This window comes from Sarcophilus harrisii, chromosome 3 (assembly GCF_902635505.1).
Source record: "Sarcophilus harrisii chromosome 3, mSarHar1.11, whole genome shotgun sequence".
Taxonomy (NCBI): Eukaryota; Metazoa; Chordata; class Mammalia; order Dasyuromorphia; family Dasyuridae; genus Sarcophilus; species Sarcophilus harrisii.
In genome coordinates, this window is record NC_045428.1 from 180,874,076 (window position 1) to 180,892,578 (window position 18,503).

An 18,503-nucleotide genomic window follows, 5' to 3' on the forward strand; every position below is an offset into this window, starting at 1 on the left:
TGAGAAAAGTAAAAGAACAGATGGAAACTATGGGAAGTCTTCAGACTAGGCTTCCATCTCCTAATCAATTGCCTAAGGAATCGCCTCTGGGTTATAGACATTAAGGATTGTTTCTTCTCTATCCCTCTAAATAAGGATGATATGAAAATTTTTGCCTTTTCAGTGCCCAGCTTTAATTTAGCTGAGTCTTATAAAAGATCTGAATGGACAGTTTTGCCATGGAATGAAAAATAGCCCTACCATGGGACAAATGTATGTGGCTACTACTTTTATTCCAGTAAGAAAAACATTTCCAAAAGTTATGTTATTAGATTACATGGATGATATCTTGGGGTGTGCACCTGAGGAACAAAGATTAGAAGCATGCCTACAAAAGACCATATAAACACTAAGGAACTACCAATTGTCCAGAAAAAATTCAAAGGCATGCTCCTTTTCAATGTTTAGGATATGATTTAGGGATTTAGGGATACCCCAAGGTTCTTACAGTACAAAAACTTTCTTTAAGAACAGAGAAGTTGAGCACCTTAAATGACTTTCAGAAACTGTTAAGAGATATTCAATGGACATGTCCAGTGTTAGGCTTAACTACTTATCAATTACAATCATTGTATGACATCTTAAGGGGAGACACTGCTTTAGACTCACACCGCCACCTTACAAAAGAAACTCAAAAGGCTGTGAGGGAGGTTGAACTGGCTTTATCCAATGTGGTTGAAATAATCATGCAAAAACCCTTGGTAATATCAGTTTTTGCTAAGAAACAGGCACTCAAAGCAGTCCTTCATCAAGGAGAAAGTATGAGGGTGACCCTCTAAGCACTAGACCAAAGTCTTACTCCTTATCCAGTGCTTGTGGTTAGAATCTTATTAAAGGCCATTAAGCAAGTGATACAATAACCTGGGGATAAGGCGTGACAAGATATTTTATATCCTTTTATAACCTTTTATAACAATATGCCGTGAAAATATCCTAGAGTGGCAAATTTTATTGGCCAGAGCTCCAAATTTTACACGTAGGTCCCCCTTAAAGATAACCCAGCTCTTACATAATTGGCCATGGGTTTTTGAAGAAAATGTTTCTAAAGGACTAAGCATCTTTACCGATGCGTCCAAACATAACATTTGTGCCATATATTCTCCTGATTTAGCTGTAAAAAAAGTAGTCAGGACTTCCTTTCAGTTCACTCAGCAGAATGAGTTATATGCAATTATGTTAGCTCTTACTTATTATCTAGGAGTTATAAATATATTATCTGATTTGGCTCATTCAGTAGTTATGGTGCAAAGAATTGCCACAGCCCAAATAAAATTTGTAGCCTCTAACATATTTCAGCTTTTTAAGGAATTCAGGAGCAAGTGAGAAACTGTTCAGGTAAGTATTACTTCCTGCATGTCCACTATCGTACTGGTATTCTAGGAACTATTTTTCATGGAAACTCAAAGGCAGGTCGCTTTCTCATCATGTTAGCTAACACTCCTCTACTTCAGACAGCCCAAGAATCTCATTCTAAATATTATCCGGCTGCATAGGCTTTATGTCTACAGTTTGGGGTATCAAAAGATGAAGCTAGGAACATAGTAAAAACCTGTATAACTTGCATTCCTTTCCATGTTCCCACACTTGCTCCAAGGAAGAACCCTCATGGTCTGAGACTCAATGAAATTTGGCAGGTGGATGTAACCCATTATAAATCTTTTGCTCATCTGTCTTTTATCCATGTCATAGTGGATACCTTTTCAGGTTTTACTTTTGCAGTACCAGCAGCAAAAGAGATGGCCCAGTTCGTTACTGAATTCCTTTGCAGTTATGGTTGTGCCACAAGCAATAGAAACAGATAATGGACTTGCATATACTTATAAACCTTTTGCACACTTTTGTGCACAGTATCAGATTTCACACATGACTGACATACCCTTCAATCCTCAAGAACAGGTATAGTAGAGAGAGGAAATAGAGACAGCAAGACACTCCTCCAAAAACAAAAGAAAGGGGGAGCCACAAGTAACCGTAGAAAACTTATAAAATTTTTGATTTTTGAAAAAGATGCACTGGTTCCAGCAGACAGATTTCATAAACCGCTGGAAGGGCAGTGTCCAGTGTGAACAGCTCCAGTATCTTTAATCAGCAGATGATGTGGAGAAATCTGGAGAGCAGTGAATGGAAGGGACTAGATTAGGTTAACTGCTTGGGGCAAAGAGTTTACTTGTGTCTCTTCAGATGGAGAAGGAATCTGATAGGCCTTTGTCCATTGGAGAGAGATGGAAAAAAAGGAAAAGACCCTAAAAACGAAGGAGAAGACCCAAGAAACATCAGGTGGTTCCATCTCTGACTATGTCTGCTACTGAAAGAGCATGGCAGTTAACCCTATGTATATGGCAATTGACTAATGAACATCACCATGACCATTAAAATAACTGCTAATGAGACTTCAAAACCTATAGCAATCACTGGATTCCCTGACATATGAAGTGATGGACAATGGACTGGCTTTGGACTATCTCTTGGCTGCTGAGGAAGGTGTATGTATGATTGTGAATTAAGAGATATTTTCTATACCTTCCTTCTGGGACTCATGGAAGTCTTTTATAGTATCTTATTTATTTATATTGTTTGCTATATTACTGTGTAATTCCTCCTATGCTGATGGATTTAACTACTGATATATAGCTGCTTCAATAAAACAAAAGAAAGAGAGAGATGTAGAGAGCCACAGATAGTGAGGAACCCTGACTGAGGTATAATACTCTTTAGTCCAGTAAAAGGAATCCTGCTGACAGTGTTTCATTTGGCTCCTCATTTCCCACCATGGGCTCTCACTCTTCCTGTGAAGTCAGGGGGTGTGACAACCTGTGTTGTAATTAAAGCAGAGTGATACCAAGTAGCAGAGAGATCTACACAACACAGCAAGTTTATGTGGTCCTGTATGCACAGTGTGCTATAGTTATATAAGGGTATTAGAGAATACAAGGCTGAGAGACTCTGAAATAAACAGACTCCATAACTAACCATCCACGTGAGTCCTGCCTTCTCACTTCTCTTCTAAAATTAAGGACGTGGGCTGGTATTGAGACCCTCCAGAAAGCTAGTCTGGACATTACAGATATCAACCTGGACATAGTTTTTAAATGTTATGATGTTTACTTTTTTTTTTTTTTTTCATGAGGCAATTGGGGTTAAGTTACTTGCCCAGGATCACACAGGTAGTAAGTGTTAAGTGTCTGAGGCCAAACTTGAAACTCAGATCCTCCTGACTGCAGGGCCAGTGCTCTCCACTGTGCCATCTGCCCCCTGTTAAATGCTATGATTTACAATTTTTTTTTTAATTCAAAAGATTCCTAAGCACTCACTACACCTATGAGCAGGTTTGAATAAATGGTAAGCTTATAGCAAGAATTGTGGAAATGCCATATTCTGCAAGAGGCCAATAAGATTAAAGGGAAGAGAAAGCAAAGCTTTTACAAATTCGATGTGTTCTAATGCTTCAAAAGCTGCTTTGTTTGTTTAGCTTCTTGATAAAATGTTTCTTCAAAGAATGAAGATTTTGATGTAAGAAAAAGTACCATCACTTATATCATTTGATACAACTTATTTTATTCCAGTTGATGAAACTAAAGAACTCTAATGTAAGGTAAAATTCTCGGATTTCAAAGTAATTAATTTTTTTTTTACAGATTAATAATCAAGCTGGTTAAACCAAGCAAATCAATTATTTTTGAGATCCAATTCTTTAATCACTCTGTGAAAAAAATAGTAGTCTGTTGATAAATCTTGGAAATAACTTTTGTGTTGGATTCAATTCTAATTAATCTACTTGTTTTCTAATTATTTGGAAGGATGATTAGATAGCAAATGTTGATCTTTTTTGGTGGTAAATTTTTTTCTAGAAGAACAGCACTGAGGAGTGTAGTGGATGTACTGAGACACTCCTTTCCCCACTACCACCACTGCTTCTTCAGGGGTATCTGAATATATCCATTGATCAAATGTTAGAGAGAAGACCATTTACTTGGCTCCTTTGAGACATATGTCTTTCACACAGTACTAGTACAAGGGTAAGACCAAAATCAATCAGGAGACTAATAGGCTGAAAAGTGAGTCTGGACAGAATTTTAAGATAACTGAATAACTATACATACAAATGAAATGGACTAACACCATTTTAATAAGAGGGGGATGGACAAGATGAATTTTCTTATACAGGATGAGAAATTCTTATCTATGGGATCAGAAGGAAATGGATATTCCCAGCCGATGGAAAATCCTGATAATCCTGAGGAAAAATAAGCTAGGTAGTTTAGGAAGGTAGACTATTACCTTCTCTGGAACTATTTTCTTTTCTTCTTACAATATAATTATTTTATGTTGATATATAATTTTTAAATTTGTACATTCTTTTATAAATAATTATTTAAAATACACTTTTATTGACTCAATTATGAATACAGGGAAAGAGGGAACAGATGCCTGTATTAGTAATTCTTTTCCCCTATAATCTAAGTAGGACATGAAAGGCATTTAGGTCTGTATGTATTTAAATTCAGGAGAGCCAAAAAGGCTTAGGAACCTTCAGGCAACTTGAGGTGGAATTCATGGATCAAAGAGATAAAAGAAATCAATTAGTTAATAGGTACTTATTAAAGGGATTACTTTATGGTAGTTATACTGCTGAACCAGCAAGAAAAGAAACATATTATAAGACAACATACTTAGGAGAATTCAATCTATCTATCTATCTATAGATTGAATTCTCCTAAGATGAGAATAAGAAAATATATCTATATATATATATATATATATATATATGTGCTGGAAAATAAGAGGGGATAATCCTAGAAATTAAAGGGACTAGGAAAGGTCTCATATATAAGCTTAGTCTTAAAGGAAGTCAGGGATTCTTAGAGACAAAAGTAGGGAGAAAACACTGGAAAGAGGAATATCAAAGAGAAGATATAGAAATGAGAGATGGAATGGTATGTTTGAAGAAAAATAACTAGGCCCATTTGACTAAATTGTTAAGTGCTTAGAGGAGTGTATGATGCCTGGAATAATAGGATCGGTTAGTTTATAAAGAACTTTACATTTCAAACAGATAAACTTATATTTGATCCCAGATAGTGATGATGGCCTATACTAGGATGAAAGGAAAGAAGTGAATGCTTATGAGAGATAATGTACCAGTATAAATGATAGAATTTCCAAACTTGTGAGATATATGTGTTGAGGGAAAGTGAAGAAACTAGGATGATACTGAGGGGAGGATGAGTCTACCTTTAACAATTATATGTAAGTATAGAAGAAGCACAAGGAACTATTTTTGAATATATAAACTTTGAGATGTCTGTGGGCATCCAATTCAAAATGTCCAACATTTAATGGATACTTACAATGAAGAAGAGAGGCAATGACTCGACCAAAAAAAAAAAAAAAAAAAAACCCAACAACAACAACAAAATGGGAAACCATCAGCATAGAAAGAATAACTGAATCCATAGTAACTGATGAGAACACCAAAAGAGATAACATTTAAAAAAAAGAAGAGGGTTAGGTGGAGAATTCAGAATAGAGGCTTATTGGACACTTGCATTTAGTTCCAAGACATGGATGAAGATCCAGCAAATGAGACTCATGATGGTTAGGGAGGTAGGAATTGAACCAAGAGTGATCAATGTCACAGAAACCGTGAAAATATGTTCATATTTCCTCCATATTTAAAAAATCCTCATCAGATTCTAGTAAATAAACTTTTTGGAAAATGTTTCTTACTTTTGAATTTGGCTTCTAATCTCATCATTCACATGAAATTACTCTCTCCCAAATTGTTAATTATTTCTGAATTATCATATCTACTGCCTGTTTGCCAATTCTAATTCTGCTCGATCACTTATCAGCATATAACACTATTGATTATCTTTGGTTTCTCTTTCTGATGAAGAGACTAAAAATTAAAGAGGGAAGGGGAGATGTTACTGGAGGAAATTTTATGGAGAAGATAAGAAGGATTGGTATTAAGGGTGCATGTAGAAGAATCATTTTTGGCGAGAAGAGCTAACTTCATCAAAAAGTAGAGTAAAAAAGGAAATGTGAGGTGAAATGAAAAGAGCCTTTTAAGCAAATGACCTCACTTTTTCAATAAAGTATAAAGCATGATCCTCAGTTGAGAGGATGTGGGATGGAGGTTTAAAGGGAAAAGAGATTACCAGCTAACTTTAAAATATTAATGAAAGGGGGGTTTCCAGGGGCAGAGCCAAGATGGCGGAGAGGACACACGTTTCTTTTTTACCTTCTCCTATAACCCGCAGAACAATTAGCAAATCCAGCTTCTGAATTACCTCTGGATCAGTAGAATCCACAAATAAGGAGTGCAACAAATTACCAGAAGAGGATAATTTCAAAGGTTGCCAGAAAAAGTCTGTTTTAATCAGCAACAGAGAGAAGCAAGCCAAATGCAAGCAGGCTGAGCACAGAAGCCAGCACAATATGGACTCCGTGGGGCAATGCAGACTTCGCATGGCACAGAATCTACAGTGAGGAACCTACAGCAGCAGTATTGGCTACTCTTCCTTGGTTGCAAGCCAGTAGATCAGTAGAAAAATTATAAAACATCCAACATAACAGAAAAGGTAAATAGTGAACCCCAAAATGCCAGAATCTCACAGGACCTGGTCACTCCCACCCAGCATCGGGAGTGAGTCAGCACAGACACAGCTATCAAGGAAGCTGCCCACTTATAGAGGAAGCCACTACTGTAGACAAAGCTTGGAAAACTTCCCCTGCCCTAAAAACAGCTTAACTTAAAAAAAAAAAAAAATGAAAACCAAAGAGAACTCTGGCAATAGACAGTTTTTTTATGGTAAAAAGGAACAAATTTCAAACCCTGAAAAAACTAAAAGCAGATCAACTCCAGATGAAGCCCCAAAAGGGGATATAACTGGTCCCCATCACACAAGGCTCTAGAAGAAATTAAAAAGGATCTTAAAAGAGAGCTAGAAGAAAAATGGGGAAAGGAAATGAAAACTTTGGAAGAAATTTTGTAAAAGGCATATAACTCATTAAAAGATAGATTTGATAAAATAAAAAAAAAAAGAAAACAACTCTCAGAAAAACATAAGCTGTGAAACAGAAAAAGAAAATAACTCCTTAAAAAGCAGAATTTGTGAAATGGAAAAAAAAATTCTATAGAATAAAACAACTCATTTAAAAATTCAATTGGACAAATACAAAAAGAAGTTAAAAAAGTAAATGAAGAAAATAATTCAGAACTAAAACTAAAATTCAGAACTGAACAAATGGAAATGAATGACTCAACCAGATGACAAGATTCAGTCAAGCAATTTCCCCCCCCCCCAAAAAAAGAAAAAAACTGAAAATACCTAATTGGGAAAACAACTGACCTGGAAAATAGATCTAGGAGAAATAATCTAAGGATTATTTGACTCCCTGAAAAAAATAGCTAGATACCATTTTCAGGAAATCATCAAAAAGAACTGCACAAATGTCATACAATCAGAAAGCAAAATAATCACTGAAAGAATTCACCAAAAATCCCTTGAAAGAGGCCCCAAAATTAAAACCCCAAGGAATATTGTGTCTAAATTTAAGAACTATTGGACAAAGAAAAAATATGCAGCCAGAAAGAAACAATTCAAATACCAAGGTGCCACAATAAGGATCACCCAGGACCTAGCAGCTACCACTTTAAAGGATTGAAAGGCCTGGAATGTGATATTCCGAAAGACAAAGGAACTTGGAAAGCAGCCAAGAATAAATTACCCTGATAAATTGAGCATTTTCTTTCAGGGAAGAAGATGTACATTCAATGAAACAGGTGAATTCCATTGATTTTTGATGAAAAGACCAGAACTAAACAAAGCATCTGATCTCCAAATAAAGGACTCAAGAGAAGATAAAAGGTAAAAAGAAAAGAACACTTGAGAATTGTATTTCTGTTATGAGTACACATAGAGAATGAATGTATCATCTGAATTTATGTTATAATATAAAAAAGAAACTATAAGTGGAAAGAGGAGTATCCCGGAAAAAAGGGGAAAGTGGAGGGTAAATGAGGGAAATTACATTTCAAGAAGAGACAAAGAAAATCTATTATGATTGAGGGAAAAAAGGGAGGGTGATGAACATTGTGTGAATTTTATTTTTATCAGATTTGGCTCAAAGAAAGAATATTAGACATATTTGGTTTCACAGAAAAACTTCTCTCACCTTATAGAAAAATGTGATTGGGAAAGGGGAAAAGGGAAGAGAAAAGCATAATTTAGGGTTAATAAGATGGCAGGAAATATAGAATTAGTATTTTTAACTGTAAATGTAAATGGGTGAATTTTCCCATAAAGTAAAAACAGAGAGCAGACTGAATTAAAAGCTAGAATCTTATGTTGTTTTCAAGAAACACATTTAAAGCAGAACAATACATACAGAATGAAGGTAAAAGGCTGAAGCAGAATCTATTATGCTTCAGGTGAAGTAAAAAAAGCAGGGGTAGCCATCCTGATCTCAGATCAAGCAAAAGTAAAAAATGATCTAATTAAAAGAGATAAGGAAGGAAACTATATCTTTTTTGTACAAAGGACGATAATAGTATTACCTATCCCTCAGGATTGTGAGAATCAAATAAGATATTTCTAAAACATGTAAAGTACTATATGCGGAAGATGAACTGGGATGAAGGAAGATTTAGGCAGGATGACCAAGTAGGAAGCTGTTTCAATCATCTAAACAAGAGATGGCAAAAACCTGAAAACCTGAAAAAACAATTAACATCATTTGTGTGAAATAATATCAAAAATAAAGTCATGATACATTACTGCATATCAAGCTAATCTAAAGTTGTTAAAGCAATTGTGTAATTATTCCTTAAAGCAAAAAACGGTTTTTCTTGCTTTGTGATTCATGTTAAATTCTTGTGTGTGTGTGTGTGTATTTCTGTATACACTGCTGAATTATGGAGCTCTTTTTGACAAGTGGAATTTCAGATTTCTCCTCTTTCAATGTTTTCTTAATAATCTGATAAACAATGCAAATTTATAAGAACCTTTAAGCAATATTTAAAAGTCTAATTAATTCAGAAAATAGCTATTCAGCCATATCAAAGCCAAGGCAACAGGAATGGAAAAAGCTTCTAGAAAAGCAGACATAAAGAATGAACTTTCATCTAGGTAAGACTCATATTATGAATTTAAATAAAAGCATTCCTTCCTTCAGCTTTCATTACATAAATAAATGACACGTGTGGTATTCTTCTTTTGTATAATAAATGATGGTTCTCTGTGGAAGCAGGTTTCTTGGAGAGGTTTCTGGAGGCAGCCTTAGTTTCAGTTCAGAGTAATAATCACTCCAAATGCAGCCAGGTGTTAAAAGGTCAAATCTTTTATTGTCTCCTTCAACAAAACCCAATTAGTTTTCTTAGAGGGCTATCTCACTCCTTGGCTCCAAGAGCTCTTGCAGCTTGTCTTTTGTCTCTTCCAGCTTCTGCCTCTAGCTCAACTCCGACTCATGGCTTCTCAATCTCCAACTGACGCTCCCCTCTCAATCTTTTCAACTGACTGATTGACAAGTTCTTTTAGAGGTATAAACTCAGAGGTTGACTCCCTTCTAAGAGTGGGATTATGGGAGGTGTGAATTCATGAATCTCATACTGAATACTGACTTAATCTCCCAAAAGTGTAAACTAATGTGTGAACTCTCAAAGGTGCAAATCCAAGCATACAAGTATTGCTTCCATCAATTCCAGTGAGTTATCACCTCGTATCAAATTCTGGCTCATAACAGACATGTATATATTCAACATCAACTATATAATTATGATGAGGATGCACTAAAATTATGTATTTATTTTTCTACAAAGTAATCTAGTTTTGAAATTACATTTAAGTATCTTTATCTCAGAAATTAACTTTAACACATAAAGAATTCTGATAAAAGATGGCATTTGCTTGATACTAAATTAAGGTCTTAGTCCTTATTTGTTTCATAAAGCATGAAATCTAATAGACAAGCACAGTTACATAACTGCACTTCAAAAGTATTCAGTAAACTAAGAAACTACAAAGCCACATCTCGGCTTTCAGAAATCTCACTCCAGTGACTTATTCAAGTGATCTTATTTGCTCATTAGCAACAGTAGGTACAGGCTGCAAAAGTCAGAAAGCTTGAATTTACATTTTGTAAAAGTACATTTTATAGCATTTTTGATGCAATATTTCTGAGATATCAGTTAAAGTAAATAAAGTTACTTATCTGTATTTTTAGTTTCAAATCTTTTTTCCCTAGATTCACATGCCTCATATGTGCCACAGTGATAGAATCACTTTCCTTCACATTTCAGTGTCATGACAGTTTAAAATGTCACTTGATCCTTATCAAGTGACTTGGATTTAGCAGGCATGATTGATTTTACTATACATACTTACTCATGCTTTAGTTTTTAAAATCTCAAAATAACACAATGTAACATATCTATGTTAAAAAAAATTACAAGCACAAAGTTCTGGATTTTAGAATAATATTATATATGTTGCAATAACCAATCTCTAAATAACTAATGTGAGGCATTTACAATTAATCCACATAAACTCTTTTTAATATTTAATATATTGGCATGAAAATCTATCTATGAGAAGCAGACAGAACCACCATTTTATATAAAGCTTATTTTATTTTGTTTCCATTCTACAGAGGTTTGGGTAACCCAAAAGAAGTCTATTTTTAAGAACTGAATATGTATGCAATTTTCCCTACAACTATATCAAATCCATTTTGAAGACTATACCAATTAATAATCATGCTATTCATAGTGGTTTAGACAGAAGCAATTCTAATCTCCTAAGGGCTTATGATTTTCATTTTCAGTCAGTGTTTATCTTTTGTACTAAGATGTACAGAAGAAATGTGCTTAAGAAAGTTAAATAATGATTCTGTTAATGCAATATCACAGCCATTAAGTTTACTTTTCTAAGGACTTATTTATGAAATAACAGCACAAACTAATACTGATTACTATACACTGTGTGAGAGCTTGAGGAGTATCATTGTCCCTTTCATATTATGCATCTATAATGTTCTTATTTGTTTTGTGATTAGAGTTGTTAATTGTGTAAACTATTGTTTGGCTTTTGCTTCTCAAAAATCAGCATGCTTGGGGCAGCTAGGTGGCATAACAGATAGAGCACCAGCCCTGAAGTCAAGAGGACCTGAGTTGAAATGTGATCTCAGACACTTAATACTTACTAGCTTTGTGACCCTGGGCAAGTCACTTAATCCCAATTGCCTCAGCACAATTTAAAAAAAAGGAAAAAAATCAGCATGCTCAAAAAAGAGCTAACTTTTTCTTTGTGGTAATACATTACTCTTATCTGCATGTTATTTCCCAGGTGGGTCAGGACTTCTATGTGCATACTAACTGCCTCTCTTTTTGTATCCCTAGTACTTTCACACAGTGGCTGAAATATACTAAGTGTTTAATAAATGTTGGCTGATTGATTGACAATACTGAATATGTACTAAGGGCCAAAACACAATCAAAACTATGTAAAAGACTAAGAGTTAATTTCCTTGGATCTCATCTATTAATATATAAAAAAAAAAAAAAAAAAAAAACTGTCCATGAGCACTAGAATACCTAGTTTTAAACAATTAATGTTCTTAAGTCTTCAAGAATACCTAAAGGGCCCTAAAGTCATGGTCCTCACTGAGGACCTATTCTTTGAGAACGAAGGACACACAACACCACCACCATCTAAAGGATTAAGGCTTTCCCGATAGCTGACTGCCATTAGAAACAGATTTCTTTTTAAGCCAATTTTTACCTAGGGACAATTTAGGGAGAAGATTGGTGCGAGATTAGAATTAATTTACAGATATAGAAAAATGTTTTCTTTATTTAGTAGTAGCCAAAGGAGATATAGATATCTGCATCTAAAATCTGATATACATTATGGATTTGAGATCCATCTGGCTATATCTGTGAAGGTCCATTAATAACTATTTATTAAGCTTCTTACTATGTGCCAGACACTGTGTGCTAGACATTGAGCACATTGACACAATAAATTAAACATTCTTACTCGTGAAGAATAATAACATATACTTCAATAAATCTCAACTAAGTATACAGGCCTTGTATATCGGGTTTTGCTTTTATCTTTCAGCAGAATTTCAGAATTCTTTTCAATACAATCTTTTGCTTTATTTTTTCAGTAGGGTAAAATCTACTACAAAACTACTTCTTTAAAGAGAATTATCTATTAAATGTTAGGGAACATTTAATGTTAGGGAACAAGATAGATGGTCTGATCATCTCTCTAACTCTTAGAATTTATCTTATAAACATAGAACAATTTTGAAGGAAGAAGTATGGATTTACAGGACATGACTCTTGCACAAAGTATCTTAAACTGTACTTAAGTACTTAACTGTACTTAAACTGATAACAAAATTTCACCATAAGAGATTAATTTCCTTGGATAATTAAATTTTTTAAGATATCAAAGATCCTTCTATAAAAGTAAAAATACTTTAGTAGAAAATAACACCTTAGAGAATAATAGTCATAATATAAGATGAAAGAAAAAGGAAAACAAGTATGTAGAGGTATGCTTTTCTTCTTACTTTTCAATCACAAAAGACTGTGATTGAATTAAAAACATACTTTCCAATATTGGACAAATTTTAAGACTGAATTTTCATAAGTACTTCAAAGAGACTGGTAAGAATGAGAAAAAGAGAAAATTTACCTTATAGAGTCTTACAAGAAATATAGTTATTAATAAATAATTTTCAGTAGCTCTTGTGACAAGTTTTAGGCCCCAGAAGATTTTACCAGATAAAAAATTCAGATGCCATCAATTAATAAAACCTACTTTTTTTTCCCTTACTTTTCTTTTTGAAGGTGATAGAAAGGATAATGGCAATCATGAGGAGGTTCTTTATGGTTTGACAGAGTGGTAATGTCTTCAAGGTAGACGAGAAGAAATATACCTATGAACTAATACTAAAACAAGCCTCCTGTTCTGTTCAATATATATGAAGTAGAGTGAATGTGATTCACTGAATTTGGTTATAGAGAATTCTGCATATTTAAGAGTTATGATATTTAGCAACCAGAGAGACAGATGATTATTAACAATAATTAAGACTTACAGAATTGGCTCATTTTATAGATAGAAAAGGACCTTAGGGATGATCTTCTCCTTCTCATTTTATATTTGAAAAAGTTAAATGCCTTGCCCAAGATTATAATCATTTGAGAAATAGAGAACTAGAACCCAGGAAAGTTGACTTTTAGAGTTCAAGGTTTTTTTCTTACCTGTGGGGTATCCGTATTTATTCAAATGAACATTATTTTGTAATAAAAGAAAGGATATTTTCCTGATGATGCTGTTCCCACTCTATAATCAGTAAAACTCTTTTCTGGATGGAAATTGAAGAGAAAAAGAAGATTTGCTCTCTCAAAAGCAATAACCTTATTTTCTTCGTGTTTTTCACTCACAAAGGCCTACAAAAATTAAAAATATATTATATTTCAACTATATCTAAATAAATGAATTACTTAGAAATGAAAGAAAAAATAGCTTTTACAGTTAATACAATGGCTATTTATATTTTACTAAAAGACTTATCTAAAGTATTATTTCTAATGCACAATAATCTTGACAAAAAAATTCAAACAATAAACTAGAATGTGTATTTTAAAAATTCAGAAAAAAAATTCACACCTTTTCCATGACAGTAATAGTAATAAGGAAAAATAAACAATTATCTGTTGCTTATATGTTATGGTTCATTTTAAAGTTTATGTGTTGTGTAAATATATCCATATAAAAAGAAGAAGAAAATATGGTTTTCAAATATCTGGCAAAAGGCTTTTACTCTTAAATTTATTTTTTTCTCTGAATACTCAAAATGATAATTCCATTTTTATCTTCATTACAAAATAAATGTGAGATTGTCATAACAAGACTTTGAAGTTCCTCAATAGTTATATAAAGTTATATATAAATGAGAACCTAAACTTATTATATACACTTAAATTTGCAAATTTTAAAAGAGTACAAAAATTTTAATTCAAGATAACTGTCTATAACTTTAAGTTTTCTAATGGTAATTTTAAATTTTATTTCTATGAGATGTTTCTATCTTTCCTGTCTTGTGGACTGAGAAAATATTATTTATTTATATATTTTGCTAGGACAATTGGGATTAAGTGACGTCCAGGGTCACACAGCTAGGAAGTGTTAAGTGTCTGATGCAACATTTGAACTCTGGTCCTCCTGACTTTAGGGCTGGTGCTGTATCCACTGAATCACCTCCCTCCCCCTCGCCCTCCAAACATTATTTTTGGTAAGGGTTTAAAGGGTTTAAAGAAAACATTAAGAGTTTTGCTGCTCAGCAATGCTTCTGCAAAACAGAGGCTTTATTTCACTATTTCTGGGGAAAACTGCATTATTTCCGCATTTATTTCTGTCATATTCAAGACAACTGTTAAATTGTGTCTTTATAAAGAAAATAGCTATTAAATTTCACCAGGAAAAAATTTACATATATTGATTTTATTTGTTCAAAGTAAATAGAAAATTGCTAATCTAGTTCTGATCACGAGTCAGCTTCATGAAAAATGCAAAAGTGTCACAAATGATGGCTACTAGTGAAATGAACAAAATTTGGCAAACAGAAAACATATGGTATTACTGTTTTTTAAAATTACAATATAGTTCTGTAATGAAATGGTTTTAAAAAATTATGGTCTTTTCACAACAATTCTGCAATGGGTTTTATATAAGGTTTTACATTTTGATTTCAATCAATTTTTTAAAAAATTACTAATTTTAAAAATTACTGTAATAGTGAGAAAATTATTACTCACATTATTTTCAAGAAAGAATTTAGTGACATGTTTTGATCATCTGATTCATGTTATTGATGCTATACAAATGGATAATTAAGTACCATTTAAAAGAACTATGTATTGATTTAAAATGAATACTTTTCTAAACAGTTGACAGCATTTTCAGAATAGAGCTTACCTGAGGTGCTGAAAGCCAACCAAATCGTTCTTCCAACTTATTCATATCTTTGTCAAAGTTATTGAGGAATTTATAGCGAAGGAGTTCATCATCAGTCAGATGAAACTGTCTCCTAGCATAATGGTAGCTCTCATTATTTCCTTTTCTTGGAAAGTCCAACCATTCTGGGTGGCCAAATTCATTACCTGTATTAAAAACATCCATTTGAAAATGTAAGCTAGAAAGATAAATATTATAAAGCAAATTACAGGTATATATCATGACATTAAACTCAAATTTTGCAAAAAAAAAAAAATAGGGAGAAAAACAATAAAATATTTTAAAAATTCAATAGAAACAATATTTTTTTTTAGAAGTATGACTTCTACAAAAACGGATATGGGGCAGAGCCAAGATGGAAGACAGAAGTCAATAAGTTGCCCGAGTTCCTCTCAGTTTCCCTCAGAAATACCTAGGAATGGATTCTGGAGTGACAGAATCTATAAATATTCAGAGTGAAACACTTTTCCAATTTAAAATATCTTGGAAGGATTTAAAAGCTTTCTTTCACTTGGGCAAGGGGAACATGGCCAAACACAGACATAGTATGGGGAATCTCATGGTAGGCTCTTAGCCAAAGTACAGACCAACAGTGTTTAGTTCTTCCATCTTGCCTCAAAAGGCCAGCAGTTCAGCAGGCCAGCTATGAGATATCCAACCTAAGTCCCGGAATGGAAAAGCTATTAAGAGGTTTCCTGTGCCATAATGGAAGCAGAGCTCAACTTTAAAAAAATAAAATGATCACTGACCAAAGAAGCTACTATGGCAACAGGGAAGATAAGAACACAAATACAGAAGAGGACAGCAAAGGCAAAATGCCTAAATGTGAAGTCTGAAAAAGGGATATGAATTGATTTCAAGTTCAAAAGGTTCTCTTGGATGAGCTCAAAAAGAATTTCAAAAATCAGGCAAGAGATATAGAAGAAAAATTAGGAAAAGAAATGAAAGCTCAGAAAGAAAATTATTTTTTAAAAAAATTCAACGGCTTTGAGCACAGAAATGAGTAAAGAAGATACTCCTTAAAAATAAATTTGGCAAAATGGAAAAAAAAAATTGAAGAAAATAACTTCTTGAGAACCTCAACTGATAAGGAACAGCAGGCCCAACTGTGCTGCTGAAACACTGCCCAAGGCAGAAGGAACCAACACACGGGAAGCAGTGAGGCAAAGATACTGATGACTATAAACCCTTGCAGGAGGATGAAGTTTCTAGTTTGGCATTCCAGGTCAGAGGGGAGAGCTGAAGTGAATTGAGAGGCATCATCAATCCTACCCTAGGCTGAGGTGCTTACAATAATAATTTCTCATTTAAAGAAATATTAATAATTTACAGGCAAAGAAAAAAGAACCAAACCATAGAAACTCACTATGTAATATGGAAGACTGAGATTCATCTTGAGAGGACAGTGAAGTAAAAAAAGACTCTTCTATTTCAGAGAGTAATGTCAAATATACCTATCTGCAAAGAATTTATAGAACTCAAAAAAGACTTCAGAAATCAAATGAGAAAGACTGAGGAATACTTAAAAAAAAAGAAGAAGATACAAAATCATAAAGAAGATAATCCTTTGAAAATTAGAATTGGGCAAGGAGAAGCCAGTACAGCTTAAAAAAAAAAAAAAAAAAAGATTTTGTTCCAGGCATGTTTCTTGTAAACAATATATTGTAGGATTGTAGGATTCTGGCTTTTAATCCAGTCTGTTACCTGCTTCCATTATTCCTTTCCCCCTCTACTTCTTTTCTCCCATCTATTAATCCCCTCCTTTCCTTTCCCCTTTTCCTTCCTACATCCCTATTGAGTGAGACAAATTTCTCAATCAAAGTAAATATGTAAGATATTCTCTCTGAGGGAAATCTGATGAGATTTCAAACAATGAAAGTTCAAACAATGCTCATTCCTCTCTCTTTTTTTCCTCCTGTAATAGATCTTTTTTGAATAAATATGATGCAATTTATTATCCCATTTTATCCCCCCTTTCCTCTTCTTCCAGTAAAATCCCTTTATATCTAGTTTCTATTTTGTATCATCACAATAAAGACAAATTATGCCTCCAAGAATACCCATACCAAAAACATGGTTCTCAAGAGTTAAACATATCATCTTTCAATTTAGGGATGTAAATATTTTAATCTTTAAAAAACATAGGTTTATTTTTCCTTCCTTTTTCACCTTTTTATGCTTTTCTTGAGTTCTGTATTTGAAGATCCCCAAGATTTAACTGCTTCAGGTGACTAAGATCCAGCTGCTAAAAGAGAATCAACAATAGCCTGGGTAGCTAGGTGGCACAGCAGATAGAGTACTTTGCCTGAAGTCAGGAAGACCCCTGAATTCAATCAAATTCAGCCTCAGACATTTACTCAGCTGGGTGACCTTGATCAAATCACTAAACTAGTTTAACTCCATTTTCTCATCTGTAAAATTGGAATAATAATAGCACCTACCTCCCAGGGATGTTGTGAGGATCAAACAGTAAGTAAATCTTGTCTACTACTACTTGCTATTTATTATTGCTGTTGTTACTAGTCTCAATGAACACTTTTCCCTTTCCTGCTCTAAAGGTTCTTAAGTAAACTTTCTCTTCTTCCATGTTGAAAACAAAACAAAACAAAACAAACAAAAAAACTAAGTTAAGCTGCTTTGAGAAGCACAGAGAGGACAAGTAATAATTCTGCTGTAATTTACTTTGGTTAGAACACATCTAGATTACTATATTCAAATATAAATGCCATATTTTGAGAATACTGTAGGTAAATGAGGAGCATATCCAAAAGAAGAAAACAAGAATAGTGAACTACAATCCAGAAGAAGAAAACAAGGATAGTGAATAAACTTGTGATCAAGCTATATGAAGATGATACACAGACACTGGGAATGTTTAGTCTGAAGGTAAAGATACAATAGCTGTATTCAAGTATTCAAAGGGCTGTTTCCTCAAAGAGGAATCTTATATGTTCTGCTTGGCCTCAGAAGACAGAATTAGTATTAACAGTAGAAGTTTCAGTAAGGAAATTTAAAGGAGATTTAGGCTTGACATGAGGAAAAAAATACTTCCTTACTATTCTATTTCAACTTACTTATCTACAGAAGTTAAATCACCAAGAATATTTTAAATTGATGTATTTTTAAGACATGGTTGATTCTGTAAATAACCAACAGAAATCAATAATCAAAATTCAATTTGGTCACTGTAAAATGACTTATTCATTATACTTCTCAACAACACAAGCTCAAAATAAATGGAGGATAGGTTTGTTTTTGCTATTTTAACAAACTATGTCAATATGGATTTTAGTTTGAATTTATATGCATGAAAGGGGAAAAATAGAGCTACAAATATGAACTCCTTCCCAAAATTCTCAGTGTCAAGCTGCATTAAAAACTTAAAAAAAGTTTTATCTATGAAATGGCAAATATATGAACAATTAG

At 33.5% G+C, this 18,503-nt stretch overlaps 1 protein-coding gene across 1 annotated transcript in view; it reads right to left on the reverse strand.

The window, feature by feature from the left end:
- Positions 1-18,503, reverse strand: part of GBE1 (1,4-alpha-glucan branching enzyme 1) — a 142,890-nt gene that overhangs the window by 12,216 nt on the left and 112,171 nt on the right. Inside the window, exons 13-14 of the mRNA XM_031958840.1 lie at positions 15,039-15,223; positions 13,380-13,510 (exon numbers count right to left, since the gene is read on the reverse strand). Of these exons, the coding sequence (XP_031814700.1) occupies positions 13,380-13,510; positions 15,039-15,223 (316 nt within the window). The remainder of the gene's footprint in view (positions 1-13,379; positions 13,511-15,038; positions 15,224-18,503) is intronic.